We start from the raw sequence: 22,007 nt of genomic DNA on the forward strand, positions 1-22,007 counted from the left end.
TATAAAAGTAATATTTAATACTACATAATCCTTATATATACATACAGTTTATTTTATCTATTTTATAGTTTTCATACCAAAATAATGTATAAGAGATTAATATAGACATTACTTATTATATTTTCTGGTTCTTGGTGAAACTTGCTTTCTTATTGTTTGAATAAAATAGATAATGTTTTCAATACTGTAATTAATTTATAGAATATTCTAGCATTTGTTATGTGTGTCCGATATTGTATATAAGTTTAATAGATATTTTACTAATAAAATGATAATTTTAGAGATTATTTAATTTATTTGCGTGTAAAATTTCTATAATTCTGCATTCGGAAGTCGCATTACTCACTCTCTCTCACTTGAAACGACATTTAATTTATCTGACATTTAATGAATTAATTACATCTGTATGAACATTCTGTATGAACAACTTCATTTTTTACCCATGTATTCTTGAAATCTTAGAAGATTTTTTTTTAAATAAAATGCTGTAGTCTTTCCTTGAGTTGCCACTAAACATGCTTCAATTATTTATAAAAAATAATATTATTAGTAAAGCCTGTTACTGAACATATCAGTCTGACAAAAATGCGTGGTTTGAACGATTGCTGGATCTCGTGAAGGAACTAAGTATGTAATTGAAAGGAATTTGTAATTTTGTAAAAAAAAAGTGTTTACCGAGTTTCTGGCCGGTTCATGGTAGAATCCACATTCCGGTAGCGCTTGATTTCATAAGTACTTATAAATGTCTATTTGAATGAAAAATATTTTGATTTTATTACGGTCAATGTCGCATATTACTTTCTGACATTTCACGACTGTGTCCTGCGGTAAGTATCGAGTTTGTTCTAAGACTATACAGATAAAAAATCGGCAAAGTATAACAAGCGAATTGTTTAGTTAATTAATAAATTTATGACTATAAATTAAGCTGTCTACAAATCAATCTCGACTATATTTTGATAAGAAACAATATTAAAATTAGCTTGCATTAAACGTAACGTAAATATTATGCAAAGTTATATTGATATGAACTATATTATCAGTATTTACATTTATAATGATAACTTTTTAATTTAACAGCATAAATTTATTTCAAAACCTCTTTGATATAAATTACATTATACAATTAATAAAACTTTAATTCAGTATATTCTGATTTTATTTATGTAAAACTTGAACGCTTTTAGCAAATTAATTTATGGAGGTATTATAATCTATTAAAATTAAATACTTATATGTTATTCAATGGGAAGTACACAATACGATAAAACTATACAGGATTTGGAATTTCAAAAATCTCTTATAAAATTACAGAATAGCGTATCGCAGAATCATGATAGATCAATGTCTGAGAACTCTTGCAAGGGATCCGAAAATCTCGAGTCCGATTTCGAGCTGTCCTCCTTCGACACAGAGTCCAATTTACCGTAATCGTCGCATCCGTTGACACACTCTCGCACGTCCGCCCTTTCTTGCACATCTTTTGATACAGCCTGTATATCTATTTTCGATGCACCCTGTATATCGTCTTTCGACACATCCTGTATATCTGAATCGTTGCTATAATTATCGATATCATCTATGTCTTGCTCGGTCTCGTTCGGTGTCGTCAGACTCCTGCATTTCGATGGCGACAGATTCTGCACGGCCGTTTTCGATACTGTTTTGAACACATCCGATATGTCGTCTGTGGAGAGTTTGAGGGCGTGCTCCCAGCCCATCAGGGTCTGTGTGTGTATGTTCACTTGTCTGTCCGCCAAGTCCAGTAGTAGGGACTTGATTTCCGCGTGCGTTTTAGGTATCCAATCGGAGAGTTCTGAACGTAACGCTTCCGACGCTTGCTCTAATCTGTAATTCAAATAATATTGTTTTTTTAATCACTTAATGGTATGTGGTTACCATGACTCATATACATTGGCACTGTAAGTACATACTGGCCATCTCTTATATCGCCAATACGCCACCAATCTTGGAAACACAAAATGTTCTATCCCGTAGTTACACTGGCTCACTCACCGTTTAAACCGGAAATCAACAGTATTATTTTTTTATTAAAGATTAATTTTAATTTTTTAATACTATATAGTAATATATCTAAGGGTACTCCTTATTTATATATTATAATTTCAATTTTATAATATAACTTACCTATTATGTACTTCGTCTGTCGTATTGTTACCGGACACGTAGGCGGCTGTGGAAACAAAAAATACAATATGAGAATATGTATCACATCTGTGCCGCTCTGTATAACTCAGATAATTAAATTTAATATCAGCGCCGGCTCCGGTACAGCGTGAGGAGGCGTCAGGTAGCAGGGGGCGCCAAAATGGGTACATTAAAAGTAAAGTACTATTAAAGGGGTACAGCGATGCTCGGTCGGCATTGCACCAAACGTGTTACTTATACGTATATAGAGCACGTTGTTTATTACAAAGGTACAAAAACTTATTTAAATATTTTGAGCCGGTTGGCGTGGTTGGTGGATGCTTGCCTTTAACGCCGAAGGTTGTGGGTTCGATTCCCACCCAGAACATGTCTGTTTGTCCTGAGTCTGGGTGTAATTATCTATTTAAGTATGTATTTACAAAAGAAAAATAGTATATGAAGTATATCAGTTGTCTGGTTTCCATAGTACAAGCTCTGTACAAGCTTAATTTGGGATCAGATGGCCGTGTGAAAAATGACCCAGGATATTATTATATATATAACGTAGGAGCAGTTTAACAGAACCGCTAGCGTACCGTGCAGTGCGTCCCGGGCGCGGATCTTCTCACAGTGCGCGTGCGCGTAGGCGGCGAGCGCGGGCAGCGCGGCGCGGTGGCGCAGCGGGGCGCCCGCGCGAGCCGCGCCCGCCGCGCCCGCACCCGCCGCCGCACCCGCAAGCGCGCCCGCCACGCGCCCGCCCGCCGACACCGCCCACGCGTCACACGCGCGCCGCATGCTGCGGGCGTAACACACGTCACAAACGAAAGCCGGGACTCATTACGACTTTTGTTATAAATAAAACTGATTTATCTCAATTACTATTAAAAACAAACAGAACTTTGTCTCATTGCATGATTGTAACAGTACTTTTATTAAAAAAAAAAATTAAATTCAAAATGTTTTTGCTGTCCGTACTAAGAATTATCGTTAAAATTTATCGTATCGTTAAAAAATCTTAAAAGTGAACGCTGTGATAAACAACTTACCACAGATGCCTACAACACCTACCATAGAAAAATCGAAGATCGAAATTATGACAACCTAAATTATTTTTACTTATTTACTGGTGGTAGGGCTTTGTGCAAGCTCGTCTGGGTAGGTACCACCCACTCAGATATTCTACCGCAAAACAGCAGTACTTGATATTGTTGTGTTCCGGTTTGAAGGGTGAGTGAGCCAGTGTAAGTACAGGCACAAGTGACATAACATCTTAAACTCAAGGTTGGTGGCGCATTAGTGATGTAAGCGATGGTTGACATTTCTTACAATGCCAGTGTCTATGGGCGTTGGTGACCACTTACCATCAGGTGGCCCATATGCTCGTCCGCCTGCCTATTCTAAAAAAAAAGACCTATTAGACCTTACGTTTCTATACAAACTACTTCAAAATAAAATTGACTGCCCAAGCTTGTCTAAAATTCATCAACGCCACGGTTATGTAAACTATACAATGGGCTTAGTGGATTGCTGTCACTGATCAGTACGGACTCACCTAGCACTTTTCGTAAAGTTGTTAAAGATTGTTACAATAATATTTAATATAAATGTAAACTTGTAGTATTTTGTAATATAGCATCTAAGTTATTTTTGTTATTTCTGTTCTCTTTGTTTTTTTTTTTTTAATTTTTTTATTTATAATACCGCAATATAATTTTTGTGACATTTAATTTTCAATATTTATTTTTTATCTTTTTGTTATTGTCACTTATTAGTCAATCACTTTAATACTTTTATAAAACTGTAAACTGTAACAAGAACACTATGCATGCAGTGTTTGCTTTCAAATGGGTGTACATAAAATATTCCCAGTTTTAGTACACAATATATTAAGATATTATGTATGTAACATCCGCCAGCAAACCTTTAATAAATAAATAAATAAACATTAACCTCATGCTATTTAAAAATTTACGTTGAGTTAAATACGTTTAGTTTTATACGTTGAGTAAATACGGTCGCTCCATGCCATTGCACCAACAAATCCGTGGGTGCGGTTGCATCGGGCGACCGTTACGCGTCACTGGACTTGACTAGCAGTTGTTATGTATATTCATCAAATATTTTTCGGCATCTAGATTTTGTTAAGCTTGACAGTAAATGTGTTAAGCCAGCTGCTACAGTTACTGTAGTATATAATATTCCACTTGTTGTATTTATCTCATAAAGTGAGGTGGCTTGAAAGTACATTCCACGTACGCATACATAGTAAAAATATTGTATAATGAACATTAAAAAATTAATTACTACGTAGTTTAAAATCGCATAGGTTAACTACAATATTTCACAAAAGTTTGCTAATTTAAAGCGCCTAAAGTTTTTTAATAGCAAAATCATAATCTATACACTTATTGCCAGCGATCTTATTTAAGGTTTAATGAAATTATGAAATTGTTTACGTTTATTCTCTTATAATGCCAAGTTTTTTGAGTTTTTTTATTTATAGCAATTTAAAGTGGCAATATTCACGAATGTAAAACATCAAAAATCATTGGTGTACATTAAACTCTATAATAGACGCCCATACAGAAATTGGCCATGTCCTTTATGTTGCTCTTATTATTATTATTTAAGAACATTTTATTATATAAAATTTCTTAAAGATGCAAAATAAAATGGCGCCGGTATTTTCGTCCAAAATTGTTCAAAAATTATATCAAACAAAAGTAAAGAATAAATATAACTTTCTAATTTAATATTGGGTCAATATAAAATAAAAGCTCACCCCATCAGCTCAGTGCTCAACGATACCGAGCCCTTGTACAATTTGGTGGTCAGTGTACAGAGCGTGGTCAACTTCTGCTGCAGCGACTGCAAGTAGTCCGCCGCTGAGCTGAACTCCGGATCTTTTACTCTGCAACATAGAATTGAATCCTAATATTAAGTCAGCTTCTTAAGCTTTCACATCTTAGCTGCTCAACCGATCGTTATGAAATGTTGCATACACAATGTCATATTGAAAAGGAAAGATACAAAACCTAACATCTGCCCCCCCCCCCCTTTCCTCATACCCGTAAAACTAATAGATTATAATATACTTATTTATACATCAAAAGCTTTATTGTAAAGTTATTGATATGTACAAAATTGCAGATTTAACGCTTAAAGAGCGATCTCTTCGATACAACCTTTGGATAAAAGACACGAAACTAATAAAGCGGTAAGGTGTGCAGTACAGTACAGATATTTAGTGGTAGAGCTTTGTGCAAGCCTGTCTGGGTAGGTCCCACCCACTCCGTGACAGCCTGTAAATGTCCCACTGCTGGACTAAAGGCCTCGTCTCCCCTTTTTGAAGAGAAGGTTAGAAGCTTATTCCACCACGCTGCTCTAATGCGGGTTGGTGGAATACACATTGGCAGAATTTCGATGAAATTAGACACATGCCTGTTTCCTCGAGATATTTTCCTTCACCGTAAAGCACGAGATGAATTATAATCACAAATTAAGCACATGAAAATTCAGTGACGCTTGCCCGGGTTTGAACCCACGATCATCGGTTAAGTTTCACGCGTTCTTACCACTGGGCCATCTCGGCTTTATCAAACCGCTCATCAGACAGTAATAAGGGTGAGCAACTACAGGCACAAGGGGAAAAACATCTTAGTTCCCAAAATTGATGACACGCGACTTAGGGAATGGTTAATATTTCTGACAGCGCCAATGTTAAGGTTATTTAGCATCTCAGGCTTATTTGCAAATCAATTAACCGAATGTAAAGTAAATATAATTTAATATAGACTCTGGAACGATTAAAAATAGAGTATATAATCGCTCACCTCGCGCCGTTAGCAGGTTTCGCTTCACCGCTACCGTACAGCGCGGTGCTTAGACCCCAGAGATTTAAAGCGCTGTTTTCGCTTTTGAAAACCTGTTGAGTGAATAAGAATCTAATTTTAATAATATTGTCTGTATCAACTCGGTGTATATAAAAACCTATCTATAAATATTATTTATTCTAATATTATAAATGCGAAAGTAACACTGTTCTGTTACGCTTTCACGGCTAGATCCTGAACCGATTTTGATGAAATTCGGTATGAAGCAGGGTTGTACCCCAAGGAACGACATAGGGTACTTCTTCAACACCAACATCTCCCCCCCCCCATACATAACATTGCGAGCGATCAACAGTAATCAATAAATTAATTATTTTAATTATATTTTAGATTAAATTATAGTAAACCAAAACTATGTTTTTTTTTAACTGTCTAGTTGCTGTTGGCCCTAATGGCCTCTACAGCGTCACCGGGCGGGTTAAGCGAGTTGAACTCAACCGGATGTTGGGAGCCACACGAGGGGCTCAAGAGAAACGGACGTCCTAAGGGCGCCTCCTGAGGCCGGACCTCGGCTTAGGACGCCGTTGAAGTCGGGAGGGAAGGGCGAGTGCATTTTAAACGGCCGTCGTACGCTTAAGCGTCGACGGGACGTAATAAATGAGGGTCGTCGTCCCCGCCGTCGGGGTCGGTGTGTGTTTGCTTTGTAACCAAGCCTGTTAATATTGGCCGATGTAATATTATCATCGGGGGCGATAAGGACGTTTTTAGGACGCCTACGGATCGATAAGGTCCAAAACTATCTATGTTGTGAGACATATACAGGATGTTTAATTTACTTTAATAATTCGCACCTTATCCAGTTCATCATCAGGTGTGGTCAAGAATAGCTTGAAGTCTTCACTATGAGTCAGTATTGGATGTTTCGCGATACGTTCTGAAACGAACAAGAAACGATTTAAAATCGCCTGAAATCGAATTAATATTACTTACGTGTAAACATCTTAGCGCTCTGTACACGTTAGGGGCTAAATGAGACTTCGAGTGTCAGATGACGTCAGCATCAAGATTTGTTATGTACACATCAATTCTCGTGACGACCTTGACACACCATTTTTTTTGTGTAATCATTAATATTGTTTCATATAATCCAGAAAATCTTAGTAAAGCTCCAGTATCCTGGGTAAGAACCTCGGATGATAGGTTTTTGAGTCATCGGAGATCACGAAGAGCATGTTATTCCTTCGCCTAAACTCTCCGGTCGTGTCGGATTCACGCATCGGATTATGAGTATCTACTTATATAATAGTAGTTCTGGGTTATGTTCATAGATGGCGCTGTGTATATTGAATCGCGCTATCAAGATTGTGCCGACCCCTGTGTGGGACACCTTCTAGTTTTTGCATCGGGCCCAAAAAAGCTATTGACGCCACTGGTATCAATGCTCTGGTGATCTAATGGCATTTGTCCGCAAACACAATTTTATATATACTTACGAAATATATTTGTCTTATATGTACACATTGATATTGTGATGTACATCGTACCCAAAAAATCGGTATGAACTTTAGTACATGTGTGTAGCAACCTACATTGGACAATGTCTAGAAAGCTGAGTTTCCTCGCCGAGTTTGGTTCTTCTTGGGTCAGGGTGTTTGTTTTGTGTTTAAAACTCAATGTTTCTGTAACTTTTTTGGTGTTTGACAACCACCCGGACGAGGCAACCTAAATAAGTAGAAGCACCGGACATGACAAAAAGCTTTTGGGTCAGTTTGACCCTGGCTTTTCGGGCATATTATACGACATGGCAAGGTGACTTGCCGGGGAGGAACTAGCAAGGGTAAAGGGGACAAGCCCGACGCCCGTACCCAGACTGGCTTTTGGGTCAGTCGTGAGGAGCCCTCACTCTCTCTTTTGGTGTCCAATAAAGCATATTCTATTCTATTCTATTATCCGAACCGGCTTTACTTTCAAATTTGACAATCTATATATATATACATATTCTCACCGAGGAATGAGTGTAGAGCGAGACAACGAACTGCGACGAAGGCGGGCGAGTAGCGATCGAGCTGCTGCCTCGCCGAGTGCAGGGGGGGGAGCGGCGGCGGCGCCACCAGCGGGTGGGCCGCTGCCAGCCGCTTGTGAAGGAGCTGTAAGGACACGTCAATTTAAAGGATGACTTTTATAAATAGAACCTTTATTATGGTGTGAACCCAAACACAGAAAAAAAAACTTTGCAATACCAAACAGAACTACTGCTTAAGCGAACAAGCCATAAAATTTATTGAAGGACGTATTGACTCGGACACCGCAAAGTCAATTTTAAGTAATGAACAAATTTTAGATGTTACATATTCCAAACGATTCGTTAATCACTGCTTTATTATGCACTACGAACAGTTCTCGATTAATATATAATATATCGCTATTTGTAACACAACACTATTACACTTAACTAATAATAATATCCTGGGGCATTATTCACACACGGCCATCTGATCCCGAACTAAGCAGAGCTCGTACTATGGAAACTAGACTAATATACTACATATACTACTTTTCCTTTACAAATACATACTTATATAGACAATTACACCCAGACTCAGGACAAACAGACATGTTCATGCACACAAATGTCTGTCCTGGGTGGGAATCGAACCCACAACCTTCGGCGTGAAAGGCAGGTATCCACCAACCACGCCAACCGACCCGTCGGTTACTACTTATAAACACTTTAATTTTCCTTTCAAATTTCCGATAACAACTTCGCCGACCGGAAACGCCTTTGTTCACGAATCCATAGTGAATACCACAGACTATACAACACGTCGACCAATGACATCGCGTCAATTCAAGGTCAAAGTTGTTTATTTGTCTTTACTCCCCACGTGGTTGGAAGAGGTTATATTTTATTTATTACATTTACTCAATAATTTTATAATTTTTCTTACCTTAAAATGGTTATAGCGTCGTCTGACGTGTGGCGGCGTTGTCCAACGTGCGCAGACGCAGCGTACTCTATACGTAACGAATGTCTCCAGCGTCGACAGCTGTTTCATCGGAGCGTCAACCTGATGAAAATTAAATTCAAATTACACTTATTGACAATTGAAACATTTTTTTATATAAAATAACAATGCGGACTGCCAATTGGCCCACCTGGTGGTGAATGTTCACCATCTCCTAGACTGATTGCACTGTTAGAAATATTAACCATTTCTTACATCGTCAATATGCCACCAACATTGGGAAATTATATGTTTTGTCCTTTGTCTCTGTAGTTACACTGGCTCACTCACCCTTCAAACCGGAACACAACAATACGAAATATTGCTGTTCAGCGATATAATATCTGATGAGTGCGTTGTACCTACCCAGATGGGCTTGCACAAAATTACTAGGCCAGTTTACCACCAAGTAATTAATATATAATTAATATAATAAGTAATTTTCACATCTTAGATACAAATGTTGGAGGCGCATGTTCGATGTCTATGAGCGGTGGTGACCACTTACCATGATGTGGTCCATTTAGGCGTTTGCCTACCTACGATATTAAAAATGAAATACCTTAACAGCGATGTCGTATCCATGTTCCATGATAAGAGGCGCTCCATCTGGTACCTCGTCCACGTCCATCACGCTCGGAGCGTCTGTGTCCGTTGCATCTGCGTCATTTAGGTCCAAGACTGCTGAACTGGTCTCGCTGGCCATTGTGCTGTAAAAATATAATCACTTGAAGGTCAGGTCAGGGTCTACAGACTACTTCGTCTGAGCGACACGGTAGCATGCGCAAGCGATCCCGTGGCGCTCTTTGTTAAGACTCTTGGAGTATTCCGATGTTCGGGGCGCACGCCTTGGACGCCGGCGAGCCCCACATACCCACTGTTCCTTTGACGGAAACGCGTAATGCGTTTTTACAGCGTTAAAAAAAAGTGTCTACAGACTATAAAAACGTTTCAAATCAACGCACTGTCAACGTTATTTTTTGTGCGAAAATGAATTTCGAAATGCGGTTCTCGATTTGTCTTTAAATATTTATATTTATAAATATTATTTATAAATATTTACCAAGGTTTACCAAGCTTTTATTTAACTCTTATCTTACGAAGTTAACATTTTACACGTCGGTTCAAAACCGATGACAATGCATTATTATAATAATGTCCTCCAGACCGATTTCGGCCACGGCGGCCAATCTCAAGAGAGATTAGCCAACTACGCAGGAGATATTATAGTGTACAAGTGTGTGTGCAAACCACCTGTGTTTGCGCACACACTTGTGCACACACTCACTCACACACACACACTCTCTATTCCTTAACTCTCATAATCCGATGGGACGGCAATCCGACACGACCGGAAAGAGTTCAGGCGCAGGACCAACGGCTTTACGTGCTTTCCGAGGCACGGGAGTGTTCACACTTTCAACTTCCAGACTCCAGGCTGCTACTGAGAATTTTTCTGACAGAAAAACCCAATAACTTTTTAATGGCCCGACCTGGGAATTGAACCCAGGACCTCCGGGTCTGCGGCCTTATATCAAGCCACTAGACCAACGAGGCAGTCAATATGCATTATTATGGTGAACATGACCTTAATCTACACCCGGGAATTTCTCCAGACGAAGGAACTCTACAACGGTCAACAACACAGATAATAAATGCACATAAAAAAATATTTTTAAAAACATTATTTGATATTAACATAATATTCGCGTGTACTTAATTGTCTAAAAAAAAAAGTTTATTTTTCGAATCTCGAATTCTTTAACAAACGGCGCCGACAAAGAATCGCCACACGGACACTTGTAATGAATGGCCTTTGCTTGTGCACGCGATATCACACACGCGGTGACTCATCAACAACAGAGGCAAGTCATTTAGCAACAATAAAAAACAAAGGAAATTAAAAAAAAAACTTCACAATCCTCGGAACCGAATTAAAATTATATTACACGAATATGAAAACGGCAAAGTACTGTCAACTAAGGGAAAAACTAGTTCCCGCCAGTTTTGAGAGGGGGGAGGCATATGTTGAAACACGTCATATAAAAAACTTACTAATAAAAACAATATTTATGCTGTAAAAGAACTGAAATTCACGCAATATCATATGGTCTAAGGCGGATGAAATGCGTTTATAATTATATTATATACTAAAATCTTTTCCGAAAAGTGCTGCATCTTGTGGTATAAGTGTTATGTATAGTTTAGTTACGTTACTAAAAAAAATTATAACAACATGTGAAAGGAAAATGAAAATATTAATGTTACTATAATTATTATGTAAAACTCGCTGTAAATTTGGATAAAAAGTGTAAATTATAGTTAGGCTTAAATATTAACGGGTTCCCCTCCTCTTACAACCCGGGTTCCTTCAAACGAGGCGTGAAGAGGCATCTTGCGGGCCGGCAAGGTAACGGCTAATCAGAATATTCTTCTCGAATGTACTGGCCGTCGTCGCATTTGGACTCTACTACCACTTACCATCAGGTGGAGTAGAGTCATTTGCCATCCCGGACATATGAAAAAAAATAATTAAATATTAAATAGCTTAAATATCAAAACGTAAATTATACTATCAGCGAAATAAGTTTCCTGTCTATACGTTTGTCTGCTTGCTTACATGTATGGTTTATTGAGGCTTTACGACCAATTTAACATAGCTATAATTGCTATATTATGTATTTTTATGTAATTGGTCATATATGTTCCGGAGACTTAATGATAAAAAAATATATTATTCAGATATTTTTTTCAGGAATCGGGTAGGTAGCACATAGAAATATATTCCATACTAACCTTGGTAATTTAGATGGTACGTCCTTTTTGCCATGTAAACTCATACCTCAAACCAGAACAAAATATACCAAGAATGCTGTTTGGCAGTAGAATCTTTGATGAATGGGTGGGTTTTGCTTGTTTGTTTGTCTGACTGTCAGTTATGCAGTAGAATCTTTGATGAATGGGTGGGTTTTGCTTGTTTGTTTGTCCGACTGTCAGTTATGCACAGCTATACCGTTGAACCAATTTTGATGAAATTTGGTTATCAAGCTCAAACCCCAAGAAAGGACATATGCATACAATATCTTATCATGTCATAACATTATCAATCAGTGATATAATTGTCTATTGTTTATAATAGTTCTGTAAAATTACTGTAATTATTTATGAGGTGATTCATAAAATGAGTTGCCTTGATTCGTATGTTTAATCTGCATATTATTTTAATATCAATAGTTTTTGGTCTTTGGACCATTAAAAAAATATTATTCAATTAAAAAAAAAAACAAAACACTTAAATAAACAAAAGTACCTGCACGTTTTTAAAATAATCTCATATATATATAATGTATAAAAAAACGCAAATTCAATTATAGGATATAGTATACTTACCGATAATACAATTAATTATATAAAAATAATACAAAACAATTGGAACTACGTGGGTTTTTTTCGTTATTATCGTTACTATTTACGTATATAGCTTTAAAAAAGTAGGCGTATACACTGCATATCGTATAATTATTTATATATATACCGATTTATCATACAAGGTACGATAACAATAGAAAGGTGAGCGAAAAGAGCTCGGCCTATTTAACCAAACTGGATCGATATTGCAAGTGCAGCGCGTTTAAGCGTACTTACCCATATTTGTCGTTTTTTAACATTTTTAACTATAATAATAATCAAAATAAGGAATGTAATACACTCACCTATGTTGATAAATACTGGTTTATTTATAATACGCGAAGGATATCAAGATAAAACAAGAATTCGAAACAATCAAAACTGTATTTTTTACTTGACGCTTGACGGCTGGCACGATAGTCGATATGACAATTGACATTTGACAGTACCATAAAGCATTACCTACACTGTAAGGAATTAACGAATATTTAAAAAGTTTCATTTAAGGTTTAAATAAATAATAAATATAATATGGTTTTAGAAAACAAGTGATTTTGTGACATAAGAGAAAACGCTTTTTAAAGAGACGCTTACTTTGCTTGAGAGGTGCCATTTTGTCAAAATTCAAAAGATAGTTGTCAGCTTGTCATTTGACAGTTTGACGCTATCAAAATATTTTCCAATTCTGTAGTATCGCTAATGTGCTGCTTTCTTTTAATCATAAAAGATTCCACGTTTTCTCTTATAGAAGATCACGTGGAAAGTGTATTATTCTGTAGAAAAGTCATTTAAAACCGCCAAAATTGCTTCCAAAATGCAAGGCGTCAGCGCTCCGCGGGAGCCTGCGCCAGTGCTAAGTACTAGTTCTACAATCCTGAACATGAGGGAAAAGGAGAAATACATCGAAGACTTCGACTTTCCATTTTGTGACGAGTCTTCCAAATATGAAAAAGTTGCTAAAATCGGTCAGGGAACCTTTGGGGAAGTGTTCAAAGCGCGTGCTAGGAATAGCAACAAAAAGTTCGTAGCGATGAAAAAAGTCTTAATGGACAATGAAAAAGAAGGTTTTCCTATAACCGCATTAAGAGAAATAAAGATATTGCAGCTCTTAAAACACGAAAACGTTGTGAATTTGATAGAAATATGCAGAACAAAGGCGACCCTACACAATAAATATAGATCAACATTCTATTTAGTTTTTGATTTCTGTGAACACGATCTCGCTGGCTTACTATCGAATGTAAATGTCAAGTTTAGCTTGGGAGAAATAAAGAAAGTGATGCAACAATTACTTAATGGATTATACTACATCCATAGTAATAAAATTCTGCACAGGGATATGAAAGCCGCTAATGTTTTAATAACTAAGAATGGTATTTTAAAACTTGCTGATTTTGGATTGGCGAGAGCTTTCAGCGTTGCAAAGTCGGGGCAAGCAAATAAATACACAAATAGAGTCGTCACGCTTTGGTATAGGCCTCCTGAATTGTTATTAGGTATGTTGTAGAGATAATTTTACTTTCATTTATGTAATAGAATGAGGTGATATGGCTTTGAGGTAAGAACATGAATCTTAACTGAAAAACAGGTGTTCAAACTCAGGAAAAGATCATCATGTGTTTGACATGAGTTTTCATGATATCAATTGAGCTAAATGTTATTATGAACAACAAAGAATGATGTTCTGTGTCTAAATTAGTTTTAATGAGTTATTATTATAGAAAAAAAAAATAGTCTATTGATAGTCCAGTAAAAGAAGGTGCATTATTGTTTCTCTGCCCGTTTACATATGGATGGTAAATATTGCAGGTGACCGTAATTATGGCCCTCCTGTGGACATGTGGGGTGCTGGCTGCATCATGGCGGAGATGTGGACACGTTCACCTATTATGCAGGTTTATATAAATGTTAATAAGCTCCAAAGGGCCATCTAGCAAGGGCTGGGATATGATCCTGACAAAATGATATTTCATAAGCGGAACTTATGCTCAAGGGGTGTAATGCTTAACTGTAGAGGAAAATACAGTTATTATATAGGGGACCTCTGTAAATATATATTATTTATTTTATTAAAACAATAAGTAACAATTGTTATTATTAACATGCATATTAAAAATCAAAAAGTAACATTGTTTTTACTTGTCAATAACAAGGCTCCATTGCCTCGTTAATATAATTATTAAAAGTTTTTTTTTTTCAATTAATTATTTGAATTTTTGACACAATCAAAATTTATTTTTTAAAATGAGCCATTGAATAATTGGGAAATAAAGAATAAATAAATAAGTCATAACATTAACAATCAAACTTGAATCTGTAATCCACTTTAAAAATAGTAAAAAAAATACATAAAAGTTGTAACACACTTGATAATAACAAAAAAATGCTTAAGTTTTTTTATATATTATTATTAACACTGGTCAATATTTCAGGGTCCCACAGAACAGCAGCAGTTGATTTTAATATCGCAGCTGTGTGGTTCTTGCACGCCTGACGTCTGGCCGGGCGTTGAAAGTTTAGATCTGTACAACAAAATGGAGTTACCCAAGGGTCAAAAGAGAAAAGTTAAGGTGAGACTCGAATTTATCTTTAAATACTGTACAGCACGGGTAGAATATTGGTCAACAAAAAACGTTTTACGATATACGTTTTTCAACAAACGTTTTATTATGTAAATAATAATAATAATAATTTATTTATTCAAATAACAAGACTCGTATACAAATTTACAAAAAAAAATTAAATAAAAACTACTATCTACTACTTATACAATTTATTGGTCCAGCTGATACTTTACAACATACAGTCTAGTCTGTTAGCAATCATGATTAGAATTTTGTTGGAGCTGGCCCGCACCCTGTGAACCAAGGATGCACACCTTTTTCGTATTAATGCATATAAACAGTCCATATTCGCTTCAGCAAACATCCCTGAAGCACTGCAGAAGCGAGGCAACCCCATCAGCAATCTAAAGGCATTATTGTAATGGATATATAATATAATACATATAACTCTATTTGTTTACATGGCGCACTCAATAAAACTGTCAATATATATTTTTTTATAGAATAGGAAGGTGGACGAGCATATGGGCCACCTGATGGTAAGTGGTCACCAAACGCCCTTAGACATTGGCATTGTAAGAAATGTCAACCATCGCTTATAGCCAATGCGCCACCAACCTTGGGAACTAAGATTTTATGTCCCTTGTGCCTGTAATTACACTGGCTCACTCACCCTTCAAACCGGAACACAACAATATCAAGTATTGCTGTTTTGCGGTAGAATATCTGATGAGTGGGTGGTACCTACCCAGACGAGCTTGCACAAAGCCCTACATACACAAAACTTTAATGAATTATACACCTAAACCTTCCTCATGAAACACTCCGTACATTGGTGGCTAGATGTAAGGCCGCAGACCATGGATTCTGAGGTCCTGGGTTCAAATCCCAGGGCGGGCCAATAAAAAGTTGCTGAGTTTTTCTGTCGAAAATTCTCAATTGCAGCCCGGAGTCTGGAAGTTGGAAGTGTGTACACCGTGCCTCGAAAAGCACGTAAACCCATTGGTCGGCCGGATTATGAGAGTTAGGGAATAGAGAGTGCACCTGAGAGTCGAAATTGGTCTGGAGTACTATTATTATTAAACATTTTTAAATGATTATCTATGATTTTATGTGTATTTTTTACACCCCACAGGAAAGGCTAAAGCCATATGTTAAGGATCCTTACGGCTGTGACTTGCTTGATAAATTGCTGCAGTTGGATCCGGCGAAACGGTGAGTCATTTAAGCTTTCAAATTCACCCGTTATCCTCTTATTTGTTTTTAGTTTAAACTATTATTTCAGAATTATTGTGGCCTTATCTACTGTTACCGAGTGGTTAAAATAAAATTGTTAAAATTTCTAAATAGATATTTTCAGTATTTATTCTTACTTCTTAAAAAGTAAAACAATAGCAAATAGCAATATATTGTATTGTTGTGTTCCGGTTTGAAGGGTGAGTGAGCCAGTGCAACTACAGGCACAAGGGACATAACATCTTAGTTCTCAAAGCTGATGGTGCACTGACTTTGTAACAGATGGTTTATATTTCTTACAATACCAATGTCTGTTTAATGGGCGATTTTATATAAAAAGAAACATGTTTAAAACAAAATATTAATTCATAATTTTAGATATGACGCAGACACAGCGCTGAACCACGATTTCTTCTGGACGGATCCCATGCCGTGTGATCTCGCCAACATGTTAGCCCAGCACACTCAGAGCATGTTCGAGTACCTCGCCCCCCCACGACGACCTGGACACCTGAGGCATCACCATCATCCACCAGGCGCTCAGCCGAAGCCAGCGCAAGCGCCACAGGACTCGGGATACCAAGACAGAGTGTTCTAAATATATCCAGTTATTGTATAAATAAAAGTTACTATATTACACACAGAATAATTATAATTAAAAAAAAGTTGCTATGTAAAGATTTAAATCAGTGTAAAATATTAAAAAAAAAGAAAGTAACCTGCAAGTAAAGCCAATAATAATGCTAGGAAGAGTAAAGACAAATAAATAACTTAGACCTTGAATATATATATATATATATATTATATGACGTCACTGGTCGTCTAAATAATCTGTGGTATTTTCTTGATTCCTGAAAAAATGGCGTTTTGAATGTCAGCGAAGTTGTTAACGGAACTTTGGAATCAAAATTAAAGTAGTTAAAAGTGTTGTATTATTAATAAATACGTTGTTGAAAGTTGGAAGTGTGTACACTCCCGTGCCTCGGAAAGCACGTAAAGCCGTTGGTCCTGCGCCTGAACTCTTTCCGGTCGTGTCGAATTCCGTCCCATCGGATTATGAGAGTTAGGGAATTGAGTGCACCTGTGTTTGCGCACACACTTGTGCACTATAATATCTCCTGCGCAGTAGGCAAATCTCTCTTGAGGTTGGCCGCCGTGGTCGAAATCGGTCTGGAGGATATTATTATTATTAAATATATGTTAATCAAGAACTGTTTGTAGTTGATATAGTAAAGCTATTAAGCTTATGGAATTTGAAAATCTTAACATTATTTTAAAATAGTACAATCAAACCGATTATAAGAGTGGCCGAATACAATGTTTGCACACACATGCACTATAATATAACCGAGCGGATTATAGCAGAGTTACTAGCAAATCAAATGGAATATGTAAAGTAATTGACGAGCCGGTTGGTGTGGTGGATGCTTTCCTTTCACACCGAAGGTTGTTGGTTCCATTTCCATCCAGGACAGATATTTGTGTGCATGAACATGTCTGTTTGTCCTGAGTCTCGGTGTAATTATCTATATAAGTATGTATTTACAAAAGAAAAGTAGTATATGTAGTATATCAGCTGTCTGGTTTCCGTAGTACGAGCTCTGTACAAGCTTAATTTGGCATCAGATGGCCGTGTGTGAAACATGTCCCAGGATATTATTATTATCTTTTCTCCTGCTGTTGTAATAGTATCATTTTATCTGTAGCTACAAACCATTGCATTATTCCATTATAGAATGTTACTCTCCGGCTAATTAACTATCTCTGCAAAGATTTTTATCCACTACTTGATGCATTTATATTCGCAGGATAATATTAAATTTTGCATTTTTTTGTTAAAATCTATAGCAATGAGCAAAATAAGCAAATGACTCCACTCCACCTGATGGTAAGTGGTAGTGGAGTCCTAACGCGACAACGGCCAGTACAGTCGGGTAGAATGTTCTGCACTAGCCGCCCTCGTTTGAAAAAGGGGAACACGTGTGCTGGTAAAGAATTCCATTTTTTCGATTTCGAAGGCACGCGTAGACTCGTGAAGCAACATAAAACCTGTTCAATTCAAAAGAAATGTATAATTTAGTGTTTTTAAACAGTACATTGTACCCGCATTGGAGCAGCGTGGTGGAATAAGCTCCAAACCTTCTCCTCAAAAAGAGGAGAGGAGGCCTTTAGCCCAGCAGTGGGACATTCACAGGCTGTTACGGATTACGGAAACAGTACATGTGTTTTCTTATCAGTACATAATGCACGTACCGTTGACAAAATCACATTTTTATTTATAATGACAAAGTGCAGTGCGACACACAAGATTTCCATCTTGCAAACGATTGTCTATTGTTTAACAAATTCCGAATTTGAAATTGATTATGTATTTCAATTAACTGCCAATATTTTGACTACGATAAAGACTGTATTACATATGGTTAGTAAATAAATGTAACAGTTTTATATGTGATTATCATTATCTGTAAATAAAAATATTATAATTTAACTTTTGAGTTTTATTATCCTTTAGCAAAATCTTTAAAAAGGATCGTCAATGAAATTATTTTAATTTTGTTTTTTTTTTTTCCTTTTCTGGCGTGGATCTTCGCTATTTGAGCGCAAAATATTCTGCCAGTGTCACGTATAAAATAGATGACACATGATATGAGATTATTCGGTTTCAAATTTTGAATCGTTTAATGATGATGAGTGAAAACAATGTAATTCTACATTAGATATCTAGGAAGATATTATAATTAAATAAAAAAATATTTGAACGCAACATATACATAATATAATAATTATTATATATATACGTCACAATAGATTGAGAATAATTAACGTCATTATCTCTATGGCCAACGCACATTTGATGCGCAGCGCGGAGCACAAGTTTTAGAACCGGTAAAATTGTCCAAAATTATTAATAGCAATTAGAGCGTTTGCTGGTGTCCACGTGTATGTGCTGCTTTTGTTGTTTCGATAATCTTAGGAACCAGTCTATGTAGTGGAACCGAAATGTGCGTTGAACAAAACGCAGAGTTATTTAAGCAACCTAAATGTAAATACAGATTTTTTTATACATAAATTATTCGAAATAAAATTGTATAAATTAATATTATACAAAAGATTGATAATTTGTTCATAACAGTGAAGGAGTAAAAAAATCCGTATCCGCTACTTTTTGGCGGGTCTTTTACCTTTTTAATTTTCAATACATGGATGAAATATTATAGAAAGTTATAAGATCACTTTTATAATCCGTAACAGCCTGTGAATGTCCCACTGCTGGGCTAAAGGCCTCCTCTCCTCTTTTTGAGGAGAAGGTTTGGAGCTTATTCCACCACGCTGCTCCAATGCGGGTTGGTAGAATTCACATGTGGCAGAATTTCAGTGAAATTAGACACATGCTGGTTTCCTCACGATGTTTTCCTTCACCGTAAAGCACGAGATGAATTATAATCACAAATTAAGCACATGAAAATTCAGTGGTGCTTGCCCGGGTTTGAACCCACGATCATCTGTTAAGATTCACGCGTTCTTACCACAGGGCCATCTCGGCTTTTTTTTTTTAATTAACTTTTATAATGAGAAAACTTAAATCTTCGTAATATTTTAAATTTCAATGAAATGATTATTCTAATTAAGTAAAATTAAGGGCGTGGCATTAACTATCATTCCAAGGTCTCGCGCACCTTCACCGAGTTGAGTAAGAAAGTCAAGATCCGTATCCGCGTATATATAATTTTAACGATCCGGAACATCACTACTCATAACGCTACCTCGTAGACAGAGAAACTAATAGATGCAATGACGATTTCCTTTTCACTTACACAAGAAAGAGAACGAAAATTACGTTACAAATGGTTTAGACAGAGATAGAATTATCAAATCATTCAATCGCTACTCAAGTAGCGAAACAAACTTGACATTTGGTGCGTTCATTGTGTTTTTTGTTCAATTTTCGCTTACTTTTATGTTAGAAAACGATTCTAATCCAGTGAAAAGGCCGAGAAACAATCCTTATAACATATTGAAGGTTAAATAATGGTGCAATGTCGTATTATTTCATAATAAATTGATAGCAAGAAGAAAATTGCCGGCGTGTGTTTTTACGCGTAAGTACGACTATTTTGTCCCTAAATATAGTTTCTCAGTGATGTTTATTTATGCCATAGCATGACGGAACCTTATATTGCATTAAAATCCAGAAGATAATAGAATTTTCCAGTTTTTATCATTCATAACCTATAATTATTTATCGTGTAAGTGCTGCCAGCGTAAGCTAAAAAAAAATGTTCCGATTTTCGATAAAAAATATCGACTCTTCGACAATGTTAACAAATAAATGTGGAGTCCAATAATATAGTAAATAACCTAAAGTGCTTCGTTATATGTAAATATGTTATATTAATTTATTCGTTCTCCTTCTGATAATTTCCTAACGACAACATTATTTAACATTCTTCATGAATTTATAATATTATTAGATTTCGAATCAAGAGGTTAACATAGAAGTATATGTGGCAACCATTCTTTAGTAATAATTTAATTGAGTGTTTTAGATTTCAACTTCTGAGGAGAATGCTAATCCAGTACTATATAAAGATGCTGAAGTAATTTTGATAACGGAAATAAAAACAAACAATGCAACAGTATTTGGGTGTAGTTGGAAAACAAAAAAAATATTTTAATTACAAAAAAGTATAATAAACATTAAAAAGTAAAATTTAATAAACTAAATAATTGTTTTAATTAAATCCTGAAAATTATTTATCTCCCAAAACAGGGAAATCAGTTCCTATGGCAACATTATACGCACAACAACAACAATTTAATTGACAAACTATCTCTGTCTCTGTAATGTGGTGCCCTGAGAGAGGAATGAAAGCCGAGACTGCTGAATAGATACTGCCTTTATTTCCAATAGGTCGTACATTAAATAGGTACAAAATTAGGTTACGTAGTATATAATGATTAATAAGTATGTTTAGTTAATATAATCTATTCACTACATCTCATCTCCACCGCAATAAAAAAATAAAATAAACAATACAATTTATTTTATTTTAGTTTATATTACGAATGTTCATATAGTATAATGTCATATTATAATTACTATCTTTACAAACTTTTGAAGTAAGTATTTAGTACATAAACTTTTAACAAAATTGTTAGGTAATTGGTTCAAAATACATTTTTGTTCTGTTTTTGTGAATAACATAGTTTTTATTATCCTTAATTATTTCTACATTGGGTGAACATTCCCTTATTACTTTGTATGGACCTGAATATATGTTTTGGAACTTACTGCCGGTTTCATTTTTTATTAAAATCAAATCATTCTGTTTATAAGTCACAGGGTTTATATTACGATCATACTTATCTTTTCTTTTTAATTTACTTGCTATTAAATTTCAAATCGCGGTTTCACGGCCCCTTGGTCTATTTGTTCCTCTGTCTACGCGCTATGTTTATAAAAGAAAAATCAGTTCTATCCGACGTTGTCGCAACTCCACAAGTGTCGGACCACAAATTTAACAAGTTTAGGCGAGAACTAAATTTATTGAAATAAAACTTAATTATTTTTTAAAAATTTAAAGGAAACTTGCTAGCAAATTATACACTTACGCCTTTCTATCAATTATTAATAATAATGTGTACATTTTTGGTATACATTTTAAGTTTAATCGTACTAATAACATTACAAGTCACTAATATAATTTAGTTAAAAAAACATTGATTTGTATTAGTAAAAATGAATATTTTTATTATATACCATAGTATATCAATTCTGTTATAGAAACTTAATTGGTATTGAAAATTAC

General features: G+C 35.8%; 3 protein-coding genes across 5 annotated transcripts in view; 2 read left to right on the top strand and 1 right to left on the bottom strand.

Moving 5' to 3' along the window:
* The window catches only part of LOC126779469 (putative pre-mRNA-splicing factor ATP-dependent RNA helicase PRP1), a 105,403-nt gene that overhangs the window by 36,218 nt on the left and 47,178 nt on the right, over window positions 1-22,007 (top strand). The gene's annotated exons all lie outside the window — the stretch shown is intronic.
* LOC126779527 (sorting nexin-7-like) lies at window positions 1,214-12,817 on the bottom strand. Of its 2 annotated transcripts, none has more exons than XM_050503589.1 (10): window positions 12,700-12,817; window positions 9,549-9,696; window positions 8,930-9,049; window positions 7,987-8,128; window positions 6,833-6,915; window positions 5,982-6,073; window positions 4,931-5,059; window positions 2,745-2,944; window positions 2,149-2,194; window positions 1,214-1,848 (listed from the first exon to the last, which is right to left on the bottom strand). In XM_050503589.1, exons 2-10 carry the CDS (start codon window positions 9,690-9,692, stop codon window positions 1,332-1,334), a joined length of 1,473 nt encoding a protein of 490 aa, XP_050359546.1. In that variant the 5' UTR covers window positions 9,693-9,696; window positions 12,700-12,817; the 3' UTR covers window positions 1,214-1,331. The 2 variants fall into 2 exon arrangements, with proteins under 2 accessions (XP_050359546.1, XP_050359545.1); XM_050503588.1 differs by lacking the exon at window positions 12,700-12,817 and adding an exon at window positions 12,377-12,466.
* The window catches only part of LOC126779567 (cyclin-dependent kinase 9), a 132,125-nt gene continuing 123,175 nt past the window's right edge, over window positions 13,058-22,007 (top strand). The window contains exons 1-5 of one of the 2 annotated variants that reach the window (XR_007670367.1): window positions 13,058-13,890; window positions 14,204-14,289; window positions 14,827-14,964; window positions 16,094-16,173; window positions 16,573-17,150. Coding sequence is in view for 1 of the 2 variants with exons in the window: in XM_050503675.1 (XP_050359632.1) it covers window positions 13,209-13,890; window positions 14,204-14,289; window positions 14,827-14,964; window positions 16,094-16,173; window positions 16,573-16,792 (1,206 nt within the window). In the remaining variant the exon portion in view is untranslated. Of the gene's footprint in view, window positions 13,891-14,203; window positions 14,290-14,826; window positions 14,965-16,093; window positions 16,174-16,572; window positions 18,686-22,007 lie in introns of those variants that run through there. The other variant, XM_050503675.1, reaches the window with a different exon arrangement.

Source organism: Nymphalis io, chromosome 29 (genome assembly GCF_905147045.1).
Source record: "Nymphalis io chromosome 29, ilAglIoxx1.1, whole genome shotgun sequence".
Lineage (NCBI taxonomy): Eukaryota > Metazoa > Arthropoda > Insecta > Lepidoptera > Nymphalidae > Nymphalis > Nymphalis io.